The sequence below is a fragment of the Leptonotus elevatus genome, chromosome 20, assembly GCF_054856555.1.
Source record: "Leptonotus elevatus isolate MCC_2025b chromosome 20, RoL_Lele_1.0, whole genome shotgun sequence".
Lineage (NCBI taxonomy): Eukaryota > Metazoa > Chordata > Actinopteri > Syngnathiformes > Syngnathidae > Leptonotus > Leptonotus elevatus.
The window spans coordinates 10965225-10982720 of NC_141258.1; the positions used below are offsets into that span (position 1 = coordinate 10965225).

At 40.5% G+C, this 17496-nt stretch overlaps 5 protein-coding genes across 5 annotated transcripts; 3 read left to right on the plus strand and 2 right to left on the minus strand.

Moving 5' to 3' along the window:
• Positions 1–1371: 1371 nt before the first annotated feature.
• zdhhc4 (zDHHC palmitoyltransferase 4) lies at positions 1372–3543 on the plus strand. The gene is made up of 6 exons (XM_086064561.1): positions 1372–1767; positions 1871–1944; positions 2046–2224; positions 2308–2433; positions 2573–2817; positions 2943–3543. Exons 1-6 carry the CDS (start codon positions 1645–1647, stop codon positions 3240–3242), a joined length of 1047 nt encoding a protein of 348 aa, XP_085920687.1. The 5' UTR covers positions 1372–1644; the 3' UTR covers positions 3243–3543.
• A 658-nt stretch (positions 3544–4201) lies between these two features.
• pgp (phosphoglycolate phosphatase) lies at positions 4202–7440 on the plus strand. The gene is made up of 2 exons (XM_086064521.1): positions 4202–5065; positions 5214–7440. The coding sequence occupies exons 1-2, from the start codon at positions 4471–4473 to the stop codon at positions 5537–5539; spliced, it is 921 nt and encodes a 306-aa protein (XP_085920647.1). The 5' UTR covers positions 4202–4470; the 3' UTR covers positions 5540–7440.
• Positions 7441–7803: 363 nt separating this feature from the next.
• Positions 7804–10392, plus strand: bricd5 (BRICHOS domain containing 5). The gene is made up of 6 exons (XM_086064496.1): positions 7804–7961; positions 8027–8158; positions 8219–8371; positions 8441–8548; positions 9780–9933; positions 10024–10392. The coding sequence occupies exons 1-6, from the start codon at positions 7893–7895 to the stop codon at positions 10116–10118; spliced, it is 711 nt and encodes a 236-aa protein (XP_085920622.1). The 5' UTR covers positions 7804–7892; the 3' UTR covers positions 10119–10392.
• mlst8 (MTOR associated protein, LST8 homolog (S. cerevisiae)) lies at positions 10363–13142 on the minus strand. The gene is made up of 9 exons (XM_086064495.1): positions 13081–13142; positions 12716–12863; positions 12534–12585; positions 12301–12463; positions 12079–12154; positions 11846–11998; positions 11634–11758; positions 11386–11549; positions 10363–11291 (listed from the first exon to the last, which is right to left on the minus strand). Exons 1-9 carry the CDS (start codon positions 13140–13142, stop codon positions 11173–11175), a joined length of 1062 nt encoding a protein of 353 aa, XP_085920621.1. The 3' UTR covers positions 10363–11172.
• A 333-nt stretch (positions 13143–13475) lies between these two features.
• Positions 13476–17278, minus strand: meiob (meiosis specific with OB-fold). Its single transcript, XM_086064574.1, has 13 exons — positions 17024–17278; positions 16809–16866; positions 16518–16649; positions 16377–16449; positions 16126–16321; positions 15943–16043; positions 15797–15849; positions 15559–15654; positions 15361–15453; positions 14253–14397; positions 13992–14178; positions 13831–13917; positions 13476–13759 (listed from the first exon to the last, which is right to left on the minus strand). Exons 1-13 carry the CDS (start codon positions 17078–17080, stop codon positions 13646–13648), a joined length of 1392 nt encoding a protein of 463 aa, XP_085920700.1. The 5' UTR covers positions 17081–17278; the 3' UTR covers positions 13476–13645.
• Positions 17279–17496: the final 218 nt, after the last annotated feature.

Sequence of the window (17496 nt, forward strand, 5' to 3'; positions counted from 1 at the left end):
TGATGAGGACTAATTGGAACGGCAGCCGTCCTCGCGTATGTGTGCACGTCGAAATGCTCGTCCCATTGAGAAGCAGCAGGGGCCTTTTAAGATTTAAGACTGCAGGATTAGATGGATTATGTGTCGAATCTGTAGCCCTACCTCCACCTCCCACATATTTTATTGCTTTTACGCAGAGCTTGGTTTCCGTTTGCTTATTTGAGGCGCAAGCTCATCTGTTAGGCCCTTGAGCAAGGCACCGACCCTCAAGAGCTTGTTTGCCCCTTTCACTCTGATTTGCTGGTCGTCTGTGTGGTGTACAACACAAAGCACGGTCTGAGTTCAATTTCACTATTGAGGGATTATAATGAGAATAATAACTTTTTTTTTGTTTGTTTTTTCAATATTACGCAACTTGGATGATGATCACATTACCGGACAACCAATCCGTCTATCGAGCTATAACAGGCAATTTAGCTTTAGATGAACATTATATCAGTTTATCAGGTGGACATTTTTACAAGTAAAAGAAAAGATGCAAAGTAATGTTTCAAAAAGCATGCATCTCGTACCTTTTTCGACAGCATCAATGGACATGACTCTTCTTTTTTTTTTTTCCAGAAACATGACCTGTAATATGAGTGCCGGGACCAGTCAGCAACCAGATCCAGCAGGTGTCTTGTGATGCATTGTAGCCTTATTTCACAGTGGATGTCAATGACAGAGATATAGGAAAACAATAGATCATATTGTGACTAAAAAGTACTTCCTGTTTAGGCTGGCAGTTGAGAAAATATAAGATGAAGATTAAAACCACAGGAATAAGGAATCTTTGATTTTTGAAAAAAAATTATAACAGATTATTATACTTATTGTGATTGGATTTCATTCGCACATGTACTTTGTTTGGATACATATATTTTAAAATGTTGTTTTGGTTCTTGTGTTATACACAACTTTGCTGTGTTTTAATCTTATATTTGGAATTTTTACATTGTTTGTTTTACTGTTACTGTTGTTTACTGTAGACGGATAACTTGTGATTAATGATTCCATAAAGGTTTTGTTTGCATATGAATACATTTTATATTAGTACATTTTACTTAAATTCATGGGGGGAAAGGATAAAAGACGACCGAATAGATGTTGAAAGTTGAGTATATGGCACGTTGCTTACATTGTAAATAGATTTTGCTTCGTTTCTAATTGTTTACATTTTTTAACTTGACGATAAAATATATTATTATTATTATTATTTACACACAATATTAAACTCATACCGGTAAATAATACGTTTTAAGATGAGTCGTCATTTTCATATGAGCAACTGCACTTAGCTCCGCCCATCGTCTGTTAGCTAGCCACGGATGCTACGGAAGTAGCAATGTTTACAGGAAGTAGCAACGTGAAACGGATACCAACCACGTCGTTACCTACACAACTTTACTGCTCTTTACTGTGAGAGATATTTCAAATAACTCTGCTTGTGTTTAGAAGGAAATACAATTGTAAAATGTGACGTTAACATGTCCAATTTAGTAGTTTAGGTGACGGACATTTGGACTTTTGTACAACTTTTATTGTTCACGTTTAAACAAAACGATTGCAAACATTTGATAGTGGTGAGGTTATTCAGCGAACACCGGTTGTTTACTCATGTGAGACATGGATTTCCTCACTTTATTTGCCGTCTACGTAGTGGTGATGCTCACATGCATCATCTTAGTCTGCAAATATTCGGGGCAGCAACAAAGTACATTAATTTACATATTCGACACTGCATCAAAGGTAAGATATATGGAATCTATTTATATTTTTAATAAACTGACTCTGGAGGAGTGCTGGTGTGGTACGTATGAAATGATTATTATTTCTTATTTCTCCCTCACAGGTAATTGTACCACTTACTCCAAAATGGCTCAAGCGTTGTTTACAGTGGGCCTCTCACAGATTGTTTCATCAAAGGTTTGTACATGGATTCACTTTATAATTTCACATTAAAGACCCCCCCCCCCCCCCACAAAAAAAACTCCCTTTACAAAGCTTGATGGTCTTTGTTGCTGCAGGAACAACTTTTTCATCTATTTGCACGTCCTGTTGGAGGGGGCCGTATATGCGGAGTTCACCTATGAGGTTTTTGGTTATTGCCTCGAGATGGGCACCTCTCTACTCACCCTGTGTGTGCCTTACATCCTACTTACAGTCAAGACTGTCTTATTCTACCGTTGCATTAAAATTGATCCAGGTATCTTTTTGCTGACTACATGTTCTGGTTGTTATTTGTTCATCTCCCTCTCAACCCTTTTTGCTTTTGAAACCATCTCACAGGCACTGTGACAAAGAAAAAACACGCCAGGCAGTTGCATATGTATCAATACGACAAGAGGCTGTTTTTCCCGGGCATCTCTTGCCCAACATGTCATCTTATCAAACCTGCCCGCTCCAAGCACTGCAGTGAGTTCTTTGTTGTCCGTTGTGCAAGTTATTCTCTCCCCCGTGGGTTTATCGTGGACTGTGTTTGGATCTTATCATTTCTGATTGTTTGCATCCATGACTTAGATTCCGTTCTTTCTTTTCTGTCTTTGCATTTCAGGGGTGTGCAACAGGTGCGTCCAGCGTTTCGACCACCATTGCATCTGGGTCAACAACTGCATCGGCGCTTACAACATCCGTTACTTCCTGCTCTATTTGTTGAGCGTGTGCGCTATGGCGGCCACCATCGCCGTCCTGACCGCCGACATGCTGCTTGATATCGTGCTGCAGACGGGGCTCCTGTGGGCAATGTACATTGACGATTACGGCCAGCAGCAGCAAGCTGGGCCGCAATTTATCATACAGGTAAAAGCGGTAAATATACACTGTAAAAAAAAAAAAAAAGCTGTATTTTACAGTGTAACAAAATGTAATCTCACTCAATGGCCTTATTTAATCTTGAAATGTTGAACCTTTTTTTTCCTTTGCAGCATCTGTTCATGACCTTCCCCCGAATTGTCTTCATGCTGGGCTTCGTCGTCTTTGTCTTCTTGCTGTTAGCCGGTTACACGCTGTTCCATTTATTCTTAGCGCTCATCAATCAGACATCCAATGAGTGGTACAGAAATCGCGGCTTTGCTTGTCAACACTGCCAACCCATTTCCTCAGCCGACCATTTCTCTTGCACGTCATCTCACGACGCCAAAAGAAACTACTACAGCCGAGGGTTACTGCGGAATTTGGGAGAGGTATTTTTTCCTCGACAACCTGTTGGGAAAAAAAACAGTTAGAAGATTGTCACTGTGACATACAATCAACTATGAGTTCTGGAAAAAAAGTTACCCACACAGATGGGAAAATGCCCCTAAAAAGAACAAACACTGGATTCCTTTCTGATTGTTACGGCATTGAACCAATAATTACTCTTATTTATTTTTTTAAGGGATTTTTTTTGTAATGTGTGAGGGGATTTCTCTGTAAAACATTTTTCTAATATATTGCCTTAATTGGATGAGTATGCCTTAATTTTTTTGCATTTGTTTTTATTATGAAATGGATTGCATTTGTAATTAAAATTTTTGCATTGTGTTATTTATGTACAAGTATGTTGCCACAACACCCAATATAGAGTACTTTGCATAATAATGGTGCAATGTTAAGATTTGTGCTGCCTTTACATAATATGTGCAATACTGGGATATTTGTGCAAGTTTTCAAACTAACAGAATCTATAGCTTGAAAACAGTATGGAAACAAAAAAAGTATTTTCTCTACATAATGCTAAGAAATACTGAGCACAAATTCATTTATTTTCTACACGCGTATCAGTTAGGGTCAGACTGCTAACCTCATAATTGCAGGGCGTGTACACTACGGTATAGACAAACAAAAAAATCGCACCAGTTATAATCTTACATCATACATTCAACTACATAACCTTTAAATAGTTGATCTACTTCGTCATTAAATACAGGTATTGAATATTAAACTTCAATTTTGAGTCTATTGCAACAATATGATCAGTGCTGTTTAGTGATATTTACAAAACTGAACATTTTGCAATTAGTTCAATACAGTCGTTAATTACTACTCAGCGTATTTATTAATATTAAAGTAATAAATTACCGCCTCATGAGTAAATGTCTCGAAGCTGAAAAGCATTGATTTTCCCCCAAAAATGAAATTGTAGGCTGATGTGGTAACGGACACCTGACCGGATGTGGGCGTGGCTTCCGTGGGGCCTGTCTCTTTAAGCCGGTGCGGAAGTAACTCGTAACTACAGTCAGAACATCTCTCACTAGAAGGTCAGGTTTGATGCAATTGCTGTTTTATACAAGTAAACTCTTTTTATTCCATTAAGTCTGACTTGCGGGCATGTTATAACTTGCATCAGAGTTGTAACCCATTGTGTGTAGTGCGCGAGAGACATTTCCTGGTCCGGAAAGCGAGCACTCGTCGTTTGCGCAACTACAAATATAGCCTGTTTATTTTTAACACTTGGGCTCATCTTGTCTCCTCATGGCCGGGTCCAAATGCGTACGACTAAGCGTCGGGTTGGCGAAGCAACTGCTGGATTCTGTGGACAGCGTCCTGTTTGACTGCGACGGCGTCATCTGGAGGGGGGACCAGGCCATCCCCGGTGCGCCTCAAGTCATCAAGCTGCTCAAGGAACGCGGGAAGAACGTCTTTTTTGTAACTAACAACAGCACCAAGACGAGAAAGATGTACGTGGATAAAATGTCCACCCTGGGCTTCGAGGCGACCGAGGAGGCGGTGTTTGGGACGGCGTACTGCTCCGCCATGTACCTGAAGACGGTGTGCAAGCTTCAGGGCAAAGTTTACCTGATCGGCAGCAACGCAATGAAGCAGGAGCTGGAGGCGGTTGGCATCCAGCAGACCGGACTGGGACCTGACCACGTCTTCGGAAAGCAGACAGACTGGGCCAACGTGCCCCTGGAACCGGGTGTGAAGGCGGTGCTGGTCGGGTTTGATGAGCATTTCAGCTACATGAAGCTGAACAGAGCCTTGCAGTACCTCACCCGGACGGACTGTTTGTTTGTGGGCACCAACAGAGACACCAGGCTGCCTTTGGAGGGGGGCACGGCCGTCCCAGGTAAGGAGGAAATCGGGGTGCACATTTTTGCCCAGTGGTTCTGAAACTTTTAATATAACAAAGTAATACTTTGGCGCCATCTTGTGGCATTTTTGTATCAAAGAACAACTGGCGTTCCACCAAATCACCTCATTTGATGTCTCCTCAGGTACAGGCTGTCTCCTGCAAGCGGTCGAGACGGCAGCCCAGCGGCAGGCGGCGACGGTGGGCAAGCCCAGCCACTTCATGTTCGATTGCGTGGCCTCAAAGTTCGGCGTCGAGCCCGGCCGCTGCCTGATGGTGGGCGACCGGCTGGACACGGACATCCTGCTGGGTTCCAACTGCGGCCTCAAGACTCTCCTCACCCTCACCGGGGTCAGTACGGCAGCTGAAGCCGAGGCCAATCAGAAGAGCGGCTGCCCGGAGAGGCGGGGGATGGTGCCGGATTATTACGTGGAGAGCATTGCTGACCTGCTCCCTGCCCTGCAGGGATGAGACTGTAAGGATTCTTCTTGGGGTTACCTAGGGTCCATCTTCTTCCGGTTGTTAAGGTTATTATATTAATGATTTATCATCTTTTATGATAATGTCACAACCAAGCATTGATGAATCGTTCATTTACAGGTGCTATTTGAACCACTGAAAACAAGCTTGTGCCTTCGCATCAAATCAGATTATTAAAGGAAATGCTAACTAATTTATTTTAGCAAGATACAGTAACTCTTAGGTAGTTATTAATTTGATTCCGAGCTCTACACAAATGTATATGTTATATTTAAAGGAGTATTGTTGAAAGCGTTCTGGGCTATTGCATCAAATTATGGTATGCTAAACTTGTGCTGATTTATTTTCAACAGTTACAAATGAGTGTATTTTTTTAAAGTATTGTAATGTCATATAATCTCAGTGTCAAGAATACAGACAAGCACCACACAGTATGTTGAGATAAATGTGTACACTGTAAACAATTGACTGTAGAATTTAAGAATGTGAATAAGTGGGCAAAATAAGTTGCCAGCTAATGAGGTAGATGCCACGGACTTCCGGGTCTCACACATCAGCGCCGTTTCCGGCCACTGCTGGCCAACACTCGCACCCCCACCCCTGCGCCCCCAACCGCGCAGGCGCGGGGGTGCGGCCATCTGCGGGAGCGCGCAGAGCGTCACATCTCTCTAAAATGCTTCGGACAACTGAGACAGACACAATACACTCGCACCCGTCGACCGGTACGCGCAACCGAGGGGCACAAAGACGGAAGCTGGGACGCGGCCCACACGTCGCGAACCGGAACCGGAAACAAAGCTGATGTGTGAAAGTCGGAAGTCCCACCTCCTCTGTGGGGGTATATGCCACAATTAAATCTCAATTAATTACTGTAAAAATCTATTCCCAGCATATTACTGTATTTGTATTTATTTTTTAAAACATTTTTACTGTATATATAAACTAAGGATTACAGTAATTGTAATTTATTTATTTTTTTAGAAAAGAAATATTGTAAAATCTGTTAATTACTGTAAAAATCGATTACAGCATATTACTGTAATTTTTGTACTGCATATAAACTAAGGATTAAATCTAAGAAACTTATCTATATACAGTAAAAAATTACAGTAGTGTGCTGTATTTTTTTTTAAACATTCTTTACTGTATATAAACTAAGATTACAGTAACTGTACGTTATATAAAATAAAAATTACAGTAATATGCTGTAATCGATTTTTACAGTAATTAACTGAGATTTTACAATAATTACCTGGCAAGTGTTTTTTGTTTTTTTTTGCCCAGTGTAAATTCTGCAGTCACTGAAAGCTGTAAAAAAAAAAAAAAAAAAATGTTTTAGTCTATATAAACTAAGGATTACAGTACATAACTAATTTATATACAGTATAAAAAAACTACAGTAATATGCTGTAATCGATCTTTTTTGACCAGTTATTTTCTGTAAATTCTACAGCCATTTACATACAGTGTATTTTAAGTGTATCTTTGTGATGCAATACCTTAGTTTTGGCAACCAACAGTGCAATTAAAGGAAGAAAGTGAGCTCCATTGTGGAATTGAGTCATGTTTGCAACAGTTTTCAAACAGACAGAACGAATAACAAGCAGCAAAATACAAATTACATGTGCATTTTGTTAGCCTAATAGTTGCCTATAGGTCATATTTGAACATTTTCGGAAAAACAACAAATTTGACAACAAGCAGAGTAAAAGGACTTGGGTGCTTCGGGTATTACGCTAATGTTCTCAATGTTGACATTCTCAACTGTTGCGTTCAAAGTGTTGTACGTGGTGTAAAAATCAGTAATATACAATAACACCAGTGGTCCTAAAATGTAACCCTGTGGAACATCGACACAACACGCACTGCTGATGATTAAAACAATCTCTTAACGTCGACTCCATGTGGCCTCATGTTAGTTAGCTTTTGTTTTTGTAAAGTCACCTTGTGCTTTCATCTGGGGGAAGTACTTAAGAGTTGCATATTACCGCTCACATGCTGAGAGATGCCTTCCATTGCCGTGGCTGCTTTTATGCCTTTGTCTATTGTCTGGACTGAGGTCGGGCTGCCAAGTGTGTGTGTGTGTGTGTGGAGTCCAAAAAGATTGCAGGAAGGAACACCAAAATGTAATCGGTTCTCCTTATAGGTCAAAGGCATGAAAACAATCTCTTTGGTAAAAGTTCAGGTGATTTGAGAATTGAAGATGAGGAGGGGCGGGAAGTGGGAGGTCTCTCGGGATGAGGAGAGAAAGCAGCCAGGTGAATCGGATCCGGGACGAGCATTTGTCATGAGCGCAGCGCCGAATTGCTGGCGTTGGAGAAGGGAGCAGACCGCGTGAGGAGCCATGATGGGACACAGGATGCTGAGGTGTTGGAATCTTCCGGAAGGCACTCTGGAAGGAGGATGCTGCACGGTAAGCAGGATTTTTCTGCTTCTTCATATCGAACTTGAATCAGCGATTCTGCTGTGTCTCTTCAGAAGAGCGGCTCCTCGGATTCTCACCACATCCCCAAAAAAGCCCTCTGTATAAGCTTCTCAGCTTCCCTGCTCCTGATCCTCCTGGCTCTGGGTTTGACTGGACACCTTGGACTTCCTTATCAACACTTGCAGGTTTGGCCTATCATATTTCTCCATTTTTTTTTTTATCACCACCCTCATCTTTTCTGTTAGCCCTCACAGGCTGTCCGATTCACCGCTCCAGACCCGACTGGGGTCCTGCTTCTCAACCAGTCTGCAGTCGTAGACCGGCAAAACAACCGAGTGACCTTTTCTGTGACCACGGGGGCGAATCAAACATCCACTGTGCTCTTTGACATTAAACATGTACGTCCTCAACATAGTCATTAACGAGCTCCAATGGAGGCAAAGTGATCAAATTCTCTTCAATTTTAGGGCTTGATATGTTACCAGCCAGTCCATCAGGAGAGCTGCTTCGTTTGGACCATGGAGGCATCAGACTACGAGAACGTGCAATCAGTTCTTCAAGCATCGGTACACAAGGTAGCAAGCATACACTCTAAAAACATTTGGGTTAAAAATGGACCGACTCAACATTTTGGGTTGTTCAGTTAACCCAAAATATTGGGTCATATGAAAAACCCACAAACCAACCCAAGGTCAAATAAATAGCACACGAAATTAACCCAAAAATTTGGTTTATTTGTGGGTTATTGATTTAATTTAACCCAACATTTGGGGATAAACACCTCAAAAGTTGGGTTGGTTCATTTTTTTAATCAAATCAATTGGGCTATTCAACTAACCCAAAAAGGTTGGGTCAAATGGATAACTCACAAAACCCACAAATTGGGTTATTAATTTCATTTGACCCAACTTTTGTGGCTAAATACATCAGAAAGCTGGGTCAAATAAATAACCCACAAAATAACACGGTTTTTGGGTTGTTTTGTGGGTTGTCCATTTGACCCAACCTTTTTGGGTTAGTTGAATAGCCCAATTGATTTGATTAAAAAAATGAACCAACCCATTTAAAAACAAACAAACCAAAAATTGGGTTTATTTATGGGTTATTAATTTAATTTAACCCAACATTTGGGGATACATACCTCAAAAGTTGAGTCTGTTCATTTTTGACCCAATTCAATTGAGGTATTCAACGAACCCATAAAGTTGGGTCAAATGAATAACTCACAAAACAACCCCCAAAATTGTTTGGTTTGTGTTAATTGAATTTGAACCAACTTTAGTGGCTAAATACATCAGAAATAACCCAGTTTTGGGGTTATTCATTTAATTTGACCCAACTTTTTATGTTTAACTAGAAGAGTTGAGTTGATCCATTCTTGACCCAATGTTGGGTTATTTTTGGCCCAGCTGTTTTTAGAGTGTAGAATTGCCCCAAAATGTCTTCGCCTTGATACTTATGCATTCAAAGTGCGGTTCTGCATGACTGCCGAATCCACACAGAGGGATGAAGAAGATCCTTTAAAAGTCTCCCCTCTCCTGCTGGATTCCTCAGAACATGTGATCCCTGCAGCCCGGGCTCTTCTTACAGGAGACTGCAGCAGATACAATAGCCTCACTGTGTGTGGGGGGCTTTTTAGATTTTAAGACTTCTCCTTTGGAGTGAAATACTGCCCGCCTTGACTTGCAGTTAGTCGTCATTTGGCAATTTGAGCAGAGTATTTTTCTGCATTTCTTCATTTCAAGATAGAGCTCATATGATCGTGTTAGTTTTAATATTATGCTCACGTTCTTGTTTTGTCTCCAGCAGAGTCAGTTCCAGCTGCTCGTGAACGAGACCCAGAGGCACACGGAGTACTTGGGGGTCTTGTCTGCAAGTCAGACAGATGTCTCCACCTTGGAGGAGCCTCTGAAGCTTCTGTGTCAGGATAGGTCCATACACTGGACCAAGAGGGCTGAAGGTAACATGTGCAGAACAGAAATGACACATATCTGAATACTGGTAGCATTTTCGAGTTGTTTTACAAGTTTTGCTTTTCTGTTTTTCTTAGGGCCGGGCAAACAGAGGCTAGTCTATTTCTGCATAGACATATGCTTTCCTAATAACATCTGTGTGTCTGTTTGTTTTTACTACCTACCAGAGTGACTCTCTCGTATCTCTACCGATCATCTCCACAAAAGATTAGGAGGAAGACTTTTTTTTTTTGTAGGCCAATGCTGTCAGTACATTTGAGAGAATTACCCCAATTCATGCTTAGAAGCCTCCCTGGTGACATCTGCTCCACATTTGTACCGATAACCATTGTAATGTCAGTGTTGGTCAATTAAAAAAAATAAAAAAGAAGGAAAACATTGGGCTCTTCTTGCCACTCAATGAAGGACCACAACTCTGGAATGTGACTTCAAATTTATTTTCCATCAAAACACAAAATTAATTTATTACAATAAATGAATTAATTAAACTTGAGACATCCATTTAAAGAGGAAGTCAAGTCAAAAATTGTCTTTACAAACTGTTCTATGCGCCTCCAATAGTCTGAACATGGCATTCTGATTAAGAGTTTGTTGGATAATAACGTAAGCAGCAAAATCCATTCATTTTTATTTATCCCAAGGGCGGCCATTTTGTCACTTGCCATCAACTAAAAATGGCATCGCAGTTGCTCAGCTAACGACCAATCATGGCTCACCTGTTTGTTTATTTTTTTTAGTTTGAGCATGTGACATTTACAAGCTAACAGGTGAGCCATGATTGGTCGTTACATGAGCAACTGTGATGTCATTTTCAGTTGACGGCAAGTGACAAAATGGCCACCCCCCCGACATGGATAAAAAAAGGGGTGGATTTTGTTGCTTAAGTCATATTTCACAAACAATATTAATCAGAATACCGTCTTTACGCTAGCGGAGCATAGAATATTTTATTGTAAAAAAAAAAAAAAGTTTTAACTTTACAATATTACTTGAACGTGTACCTCTCGTACAGTGATTGAATAGAGTACATAAATACTACTACTACCCTCAACATATAAAGCCGTAACTTCAAAGTGTATCATGAAATGTCACTTTTTACTCAATAAAGGTGATGGTGAGGGAAAAAAAAAATCACAAACCCCAAAGAGGGATATTGTTATCTGTAACTGGAGTTCTTTTTCTATGTTACTCAGTCCTTATCATCATCATCATCTTCATCTTCATCCTCAGCTCAGCACACTGTCATTAAAGGCCAGACACACCACAGCCTTCTGATGGCCGCTGTATTCTCTCTTGATCTCGCCGGTTTCCACACACCACAGACGAGCCAAGTTGTCAGAGGAAGCTGCGAAGAAACCACGCAATTCAATTAACATTTACAATATTCGCAATACAATCAGAAAACAGGTTCAGTTCATAATTATTAAAAGCTCATGCACCCGTGACAATGTACTGCGAGTCCCCGGAGAAGGCGCAGTCCCACATCCAGCCTCTAGATGTCTCCCCGGGATTGTTGCTCTTGATGCTCAGCTCAGTCATCAGAGAGAAATTGGATGTCCTCCAGATCTTGCAGGTCTGATCCGCTGAGCAGGTGGCCAGCAGACTGATGATGACGACAACAGCGTCATCCGCGTCGGCGACACTTATTTGATGATTCAATAGGGGAGGTTGTGGGTTCAAGACTCACGTGGAATCAGGGCTAAACTTGCAGCGTAGAGAGTAGCGTTTGTGAGCGGGGATTTTGGTTTTGGGAATAAGCTGCGTCACCTCGTCTCCCATACCTCCAGCCAGGTTCCACACATAACAGTTACCCTGATGAATTAAAAGTTCCACGTGCACTGCTTATTCCACATCCGTAGAGATTTTGAAATACAAAAACAAATATGTTGAGTAACCCACCGAGCTGTTGACCGCTGCCATGTAACTGGCATCAGGATCGATGTGAACCGCGTTGACCGACACCTCTGGCTCGGGAATGAGCTGCTCATTGTGGTCTGTTTTCAGATCCCAAATATGAATCACTCCGCTCTGGTCCCCGACAATTAGCTCTGCCTGAAAACATGCATTTAACGTTGACCAAAAGCAATATCAATACATATTGTGTTTGACTGCAGCAAAGGTCAACATCGCACCTGGTTCGGATGCAGGCACACACAGTTGATGGGCGCGTTGACCTGGAAGATTCTCTGACACTGTAGATTGCGTGATCTGTTTGATACATTCTTTTATTTTCTTATTTTCATTCTGACCATTTTTACACAAACATTTACTGCAATTACGTCTCTCGTTATACTCTATTATCTTAAATTAGAGACAGACTCTCCTTACAGTTTCGTTATCTGGAAATGGAGTACCTCAAGTCCCAGATTCGAGCCATGCAATCTTCTCCTCCTGTGTACATCCAGCGTCCATCTTCGTGGAAGCCCACAGAGGTGATGTTTTTGCTAACGCCGTCATAGTTAATCACTGGGTTGGGATTGTTGGAGTTCAGATCGTACATGCGGATATGCTGATAACCTTAGAAAGGGAAGATCATGTTTTATTCACGACATACCCATATAACAAGTCGTTTTTAAAAGTTACCAACCTGCAGCTGCAATCATACTCCTGTCAGGTGTTACTTCAAGTGAATTCACTTGCTGGCAACAAAAAAATATTAAAGAAATGAAGAACAATTGCTGAACATAAAAGTACAATAAAAAGGAGATACAAATAACCACAGTAATGCATCTTGTTCAACCGGAAGTGTGATAACCAATTTAAGGATACAGAGTCCTGGTGCTGGACTGTCCGGGTGCAGATCCCGCTGTGGGCCTGCCAAAAGCGGACTGTGTGGTCATAACCGGCCGTGGCCAAAATGACCGGGTCGCTGCCCACGGTCCCCTGGTTCACGTTCATGCTTGTCTTCTGACCGCCACTGACAAAGTGAGTATAGTACACCAATACATGTCAATGTTCAATTATCATGCAACAAAACACGAAGACGTTGCCGTTGGCATCAAAATGACAAAGCAGCTAACGTTAGCTTAGCGCCATGTCATAGCAAACAACATATGTCCGATTTGTAAACCTGATATAGTACATTGTAAGGAGCGACTTTTAGTCCAAGCATGTCAAAGTAAAGTTTGGATTACCTTTGCTTTTGGTGCAACAATAAAAGCGTACCTCTTTCTAAATCGCCCCCAGAGCAACACATACTAACGAACAAAGGTTCCGTTTTGCTAGCGTTTATTACCGCCATCTGCTGACTCGTGTTATGATCGCAAAAATATTGTAAATTCGAGATGAATTGAACAAAACTGCCACATAAATATGAACACAGTGAAAATATATATTTAAAATGGCGTTGAGAAGCTGAGTTATATAAAAGCTTGCTTGTTTATTTGTCTTTTACACAACATTGTACACTTCTGCTCATGGCAATATTGTTTTAGCATTCTTACCCCGTCTCACAAATGTTTACATCTTAATATAGCTCATAATACCTAAGATACTAGCATTGAGTCCTGTTAAGATTTAAAATACCAAATTTGTTGAATTTGCAACTTTATTGAACAGTAGAAGATGTAACAATTCAAAAAATTCAAATACAAAACAGTGTTGAAGAACAGAATGAATAAGAACAATCTAAACACAAACGCTTCTTTGTAAGGCTTGGAGCAGATGAACACTCCAACTCGTGTGGTTTAGGTGAGTTCCTCAGTCCCCTTTGAGCAGGGTTGCCATGTGCTGCTTCGCCTCACCCGGGTCGGCCAGTGAGCAGGCCAGAACCACAGCCCGGACCCCACTCTTTGTCTTAGTGGAGGGCAGGATCTAAAACAGAAAAACAAAACATTTATAATGTGCAATGAATCCTTGAAGTGGAAAATGAATGGCTACCGCACCTTCACATATATTTTGCATCTCTCCAGAAGAAACTTCCACTTCATTGCAGTGCGCTCGTTGTTGGACAAACGATCCAACTGCTCGGTCTGCAGCCAAAAGAAAAGCAACAATATTTTGACTGAGATTTTCAACGAGTCGCAGTTCTGTTTGTAATACGAACAGTGCATCCCAGCATGGCCTCGGCCGCTGGGCTTCTAAGGGAGCAGGCGTGCAGAGTGCCCGTGTGGTCTGTGAGATCCACCAGCAGGTCGAAGCCAGTGTTGGATGAGAAGACTTGACCCCTCCCTGGACACAACTGATTGGTGCAATACTGCACGCCCTCAGTCACCTGGAACTTACACTTGGCGCTGAGACACAAGACAACAAAATGTGACGGTTTTTTCCGACAAGTAACTCGTCGCGTGCGCCCGGGTCGGCATACCAGCGAGTGCTGACGACTTTGGAAACGGAAGAGTCCAGATCGAGCTTGGTGATGAAACTGTACGTGATGCCGTAGGACGCCTCTTGAGTTTCCTGGCCTTTTTCCTTCAGTTGACCAATCGTGTACACGGCAGTGATCGACTCCACTGTTTGGTCATAAACATCAGTCATTTTGGGATGATTATAAAAAAATTAAAAAAAAACGACAGTTAGGGCTGTGCAAGTAATCGAAATTCAAATACAATTTCAATTATTACACTCCACAATGACAAAATAAGCATAATCGTAAAAAAAATTCATATTATTTTCTTTTTGCACTTTTTTTTTTAAATGTTAAAATAACTAATTTAATATATTTAGTTTCATCCAAAAAGAACATGCATAATTATAGTGTTTCAAATATTTGTATTTGTCTTAATATATATATATATATATATATATTTTTTATGTTGAAACATTTTCTTGTTTTGTACCAAAAAATCGTCCTACTGCACACTACAACATCAGGTTTTTGCCAACATAAATAAATAAATAAATATATATATATATATATATAAATATTTATACATTCTGTTTGGTCCAAAAAATAACTAACATCATTTTAGTGTTTCTATTTTTTTAAATTGGTCTTAATATTTTTAAACGTGTAAACATTTTCTTGTTTTGTACCAAAAAATAAACGATCATCCTTCTGCACAGTGCGCAAGCTGCACTCCAGCTTCAAGTTTTTGCCAACATAAATAAATAATTATATATTACTATAAATTCTGTTTGGCCCAGAAGGAACTTGCATAGTGTTTAAAATTTTTTTTAAGTGGTCTTAATATTTTTAAATGCTTAAACATCTTCTTATTTTGTACCAAAAAAAAAAATCGTTTTAATAATCATGATGATTATTTTTTCCCATAATCCAGCAGCCCTAACTACAATGCATTCTGCCAGATTTGAGATATATATATATTTTTTTTCTAACAAAAAACTGCAAGTACTGCTAGTTACAACCACACATTCAAATTGATCCCATTGTGCTAGCAACTACCCCGCAACATTTCACCTTAAAATACAGAAGATTTTCTTCTAATAATCCCAAGAGTCAGTCAAGTCTTTACCGAGCACGTCCTCTGGCTTGTCATCTTGATCCAGAGCGCCCGATTGCAACATCTCGGCCGCATATCTGCACAGCAGGCCGGCCTCTCGCGTATCTGACAACAAATGATGATTGACAAAGAGCATGCCTTTTATTTCTTTCTTTTTTTTTTTTTAAACATTTTTCTTGTTTAATTGTGACTTTTTTGGTGAACGCTTACCGGGATTGACAGTGATAATGGTTTTGGCGTTGACTGTTGCGGTCATCCCGTTGCGGAAGCTGTCAAAGTTAATCTTCGTATCCGCTATGAAGATCACTTGGAATGAGGAATCAAGTCAAAACATGCGTACGTTAACTCAAAAATAACACAGTGTCTCATCTCAAGTGTCTTTTTAGTAAGGGAACGTTAATAGGACGTGACAGGTAGTAAAAACATTCAACTAGAGATTCATTCCTACCAGTCCCTTTGGGCGCTAAAGTCTGAACGAGCTGAATGGCTTCTCTGTCCCAACTGTGAATTAATCAGAGGTCAGGAAGTTCGTCCGGAAAGGCCGGCAATCGGATGTAAACAAAACAACATGAAATTGACGAGCAAGAGGCACACCAAATGAGTGGGAAGGAAGAGACCAACTGATCAAAAAGTTTCACTTCCATCCTCTGACCCTGGCGCCCATCGGATTTCTTGAACAGTTTCATCTCGCCAACCTGAAAATGAGACATTAAAAAGAGAATGTCTTGTTAGGTTCATCCTTATTATATTGTGCAAGTGTAAAAATTGAGAACCTACCGCCTTCACAGAGGCGAGTATGTTTATGAATGAGCCGTGCAGACTCTTCCCGTTAGCCACGACGTCTCCTAGCGGGTAAAAGTCCCTGGAGTCTTTGACTGGCATGTGAAGCAGCGGTAGCAAGCCGTCATTGGTGTCCATGTCCACACAAAGACGCACTTGGGAATGACCCTCAGCCAGCATCAGCCTGTAGGGACTGACAACGAGAGAAACTTGGACATTGTAAATTACGTAACATGAGTTTTTGATACCTTGGTGTAGTAGGGCAGAATTTTTCATCCTTCTCTGGATCTTTGGTGGTCACCAAAGCGTTTTCAATAGTGACTGGAGACATAACAATAATAATGATTAGTTTTTTGGATGTTTAGACTTTTTTTTTTAAGAGGCCTTACCAACATCACCGATACTAAAATTGTTGGACATCCCGTTGATGTAGCCGTCATTTCCCCAGGCTGACACATTGATAAAGAAGTCAGGAGAATCCTTAATGGTGAAGCCAAAAGTGAATTTGTCCACGCCGGCATCTAAAATTCACATATAGACAGTAAATGAAAAAGAACCCTCAACCTGTGTTATAAATATTCTCCAGTAGAGAGCGCTGGGGGACAAGACACGAAGGCAAAGATTATTTCACAATTTGAGTGGACTTCTAATAAAAAAAAAAGAATAAATTGGATACATACTTTTTCTGTCAGGGAAGCTCTTAATATCAGTTTTTCCTATGATTATGCCAACCACTTTCTGGAAAGGATACAGGAGTTATAATATTATGAATCAAGCAACTCAGCCTCAAACTTTAGTGTACATCAACTTCACACCATACTAGAAATAAAATAGCCACTACGTGCCTAGAAGATGAAATAATTCTGTCAAAAGAACGTTTGTTTGTTTTACTTACAGGGTAAATCAATTTGGGATGAAGCTCAGAGATGCTATTGTAGCTAATAGCGGCCATTTTCAGCACTTTTCCTAATTAACTCTTCTCACTCACAACTCTAAATACAATGTTATACTAATATCTATATTGGCCTGCATAAAAAAAACACATTGGATGTTTTATAAGATTATGTCAGTATTTCTTCGACGGTGTTCAATTTTATCACGGCAAAATAGCTAAGCTTGTTCAAGTTCGCTTGCTAGTTTACTTGATGCCTTCAGGGGCGGTGGGAAATATGGTAAGTGTGATAATATCAATGATATCGTTCAAACAAACGTGTCTAAAGATTGCGTTTAAAAGCTGTTTTTGTGGTGAGTACTTTAATGTTGTACTAAAATCATTGTGGCAGTTTTACTCAAGATTGGTCCTTCAAGTATGTCTTTTATGTGTTAAGCTCAAATTTGAAAATGCAATCTTTCGCTTTCTGTAACTGT

Excerpts from the sequence above, each read along its gene's own strand:
- zdhhc4 (XM_086064561.1), top strand. The coding sequence starts at position 1,645 with ATGGATTTCCTCACTTTATTTGCCGTCTACGTAGTGGTGATGCTCACA. Across the intron at positions 2,225-2,307 it reads TTGCATTAAAATTGATCCAG|GCACTGTGACAAAGAAAAAA; the intron begins GTATCTTTTTGC and ends ACCATCTCACAG. Across the intron at positions 2,818-2,942 it reads GGCCGCAATTTATCATACAG|CATCTGTTCATGACCTTCCC; the intron begins GTAAAAGCGGTA and ends TTTCCTTTGCAG.
- pgp (XM_086064521.1), top strand. The coding sequence starts at position 4,471 with ATGGCCGGGTCCAAATGCGTACGACTAAGCGTCGGGTTGGCGAAGCAA. Across the intron at positions 5,066-5,213 it reads GGGGGGCACGGCCGTCCCAG|GTACAGGCTGTCTCCTGCAA; the intron begins GTAAGGAGGAAA and ends ATGTCTCCTCAG.
- bricd5 (XM_086064496.1), top strand. The coding sequence starts at position 7,893 with ATGATGGGACACAGGATGCTGAGGTGTTGGAATCTTCCGGAAGGCACT. Across the intron at positions 7,962-8,026 it reads TGGAAGGAGGATGCTGCACG|AAGAGCGGCTCCTCGGATTC; the intron begins GTAAGCAGGATT and ends GTGTCTCTTCAG. Across the intron at positions 9,934-10,023 it reads CTGGACCAAGAGGGCTGAAG|GGCCGGGCAAACAGAGGCTA; the intron begins GTAACATGTGCA and ends TGTTTTTCTTAG.
- mlst8 (XM_086064495.1), bottom strand. The coding sequence starts at position 13,142 with ATGTGTTGCTCTGGGGGCGATTTAGAAAGAGGTACGCTTTTATTGTTG. Across the intron at positions 11,759-11,845 it reads TGGCAGCGGTCAACAGCTCG|GGTAACTGTTATGTGTGGAA; the intron begins GTGGGTTACTCA and ends TTAATTCATCAG. Across the intron at positions 11,550-11,633 it reads AAGTTTAGCCCTGATTCCAC|TCTGCTGGCCACCTGCTCAG; the intron begins GTGAGTCTTGAA and ends CGTCATCATCAG.
- meiob (XM_086064574.1), bottom strand. The coding sequence starts at position 17,080 with ATGGCCGCTATTAGCTACAATAGCATCTCTGAGCTTCATCCCAAATTG. Across the intron at positions 16,650-16,808 it reads GAGCTTCCCTGACAGAAAAA|ATGCCGGCGTGGACAAATTC; the intron begins GTATGTATCCAA and ends TGTGAATTTTAG. Across the intron at positions 15,850-15,942 it reads TCTTCCTTCCCACTCATTTG|TTGGGACAGAGAAGCCATTC; the intron begins GTGTGCCTCTTG and ends ATTAATTCACAG.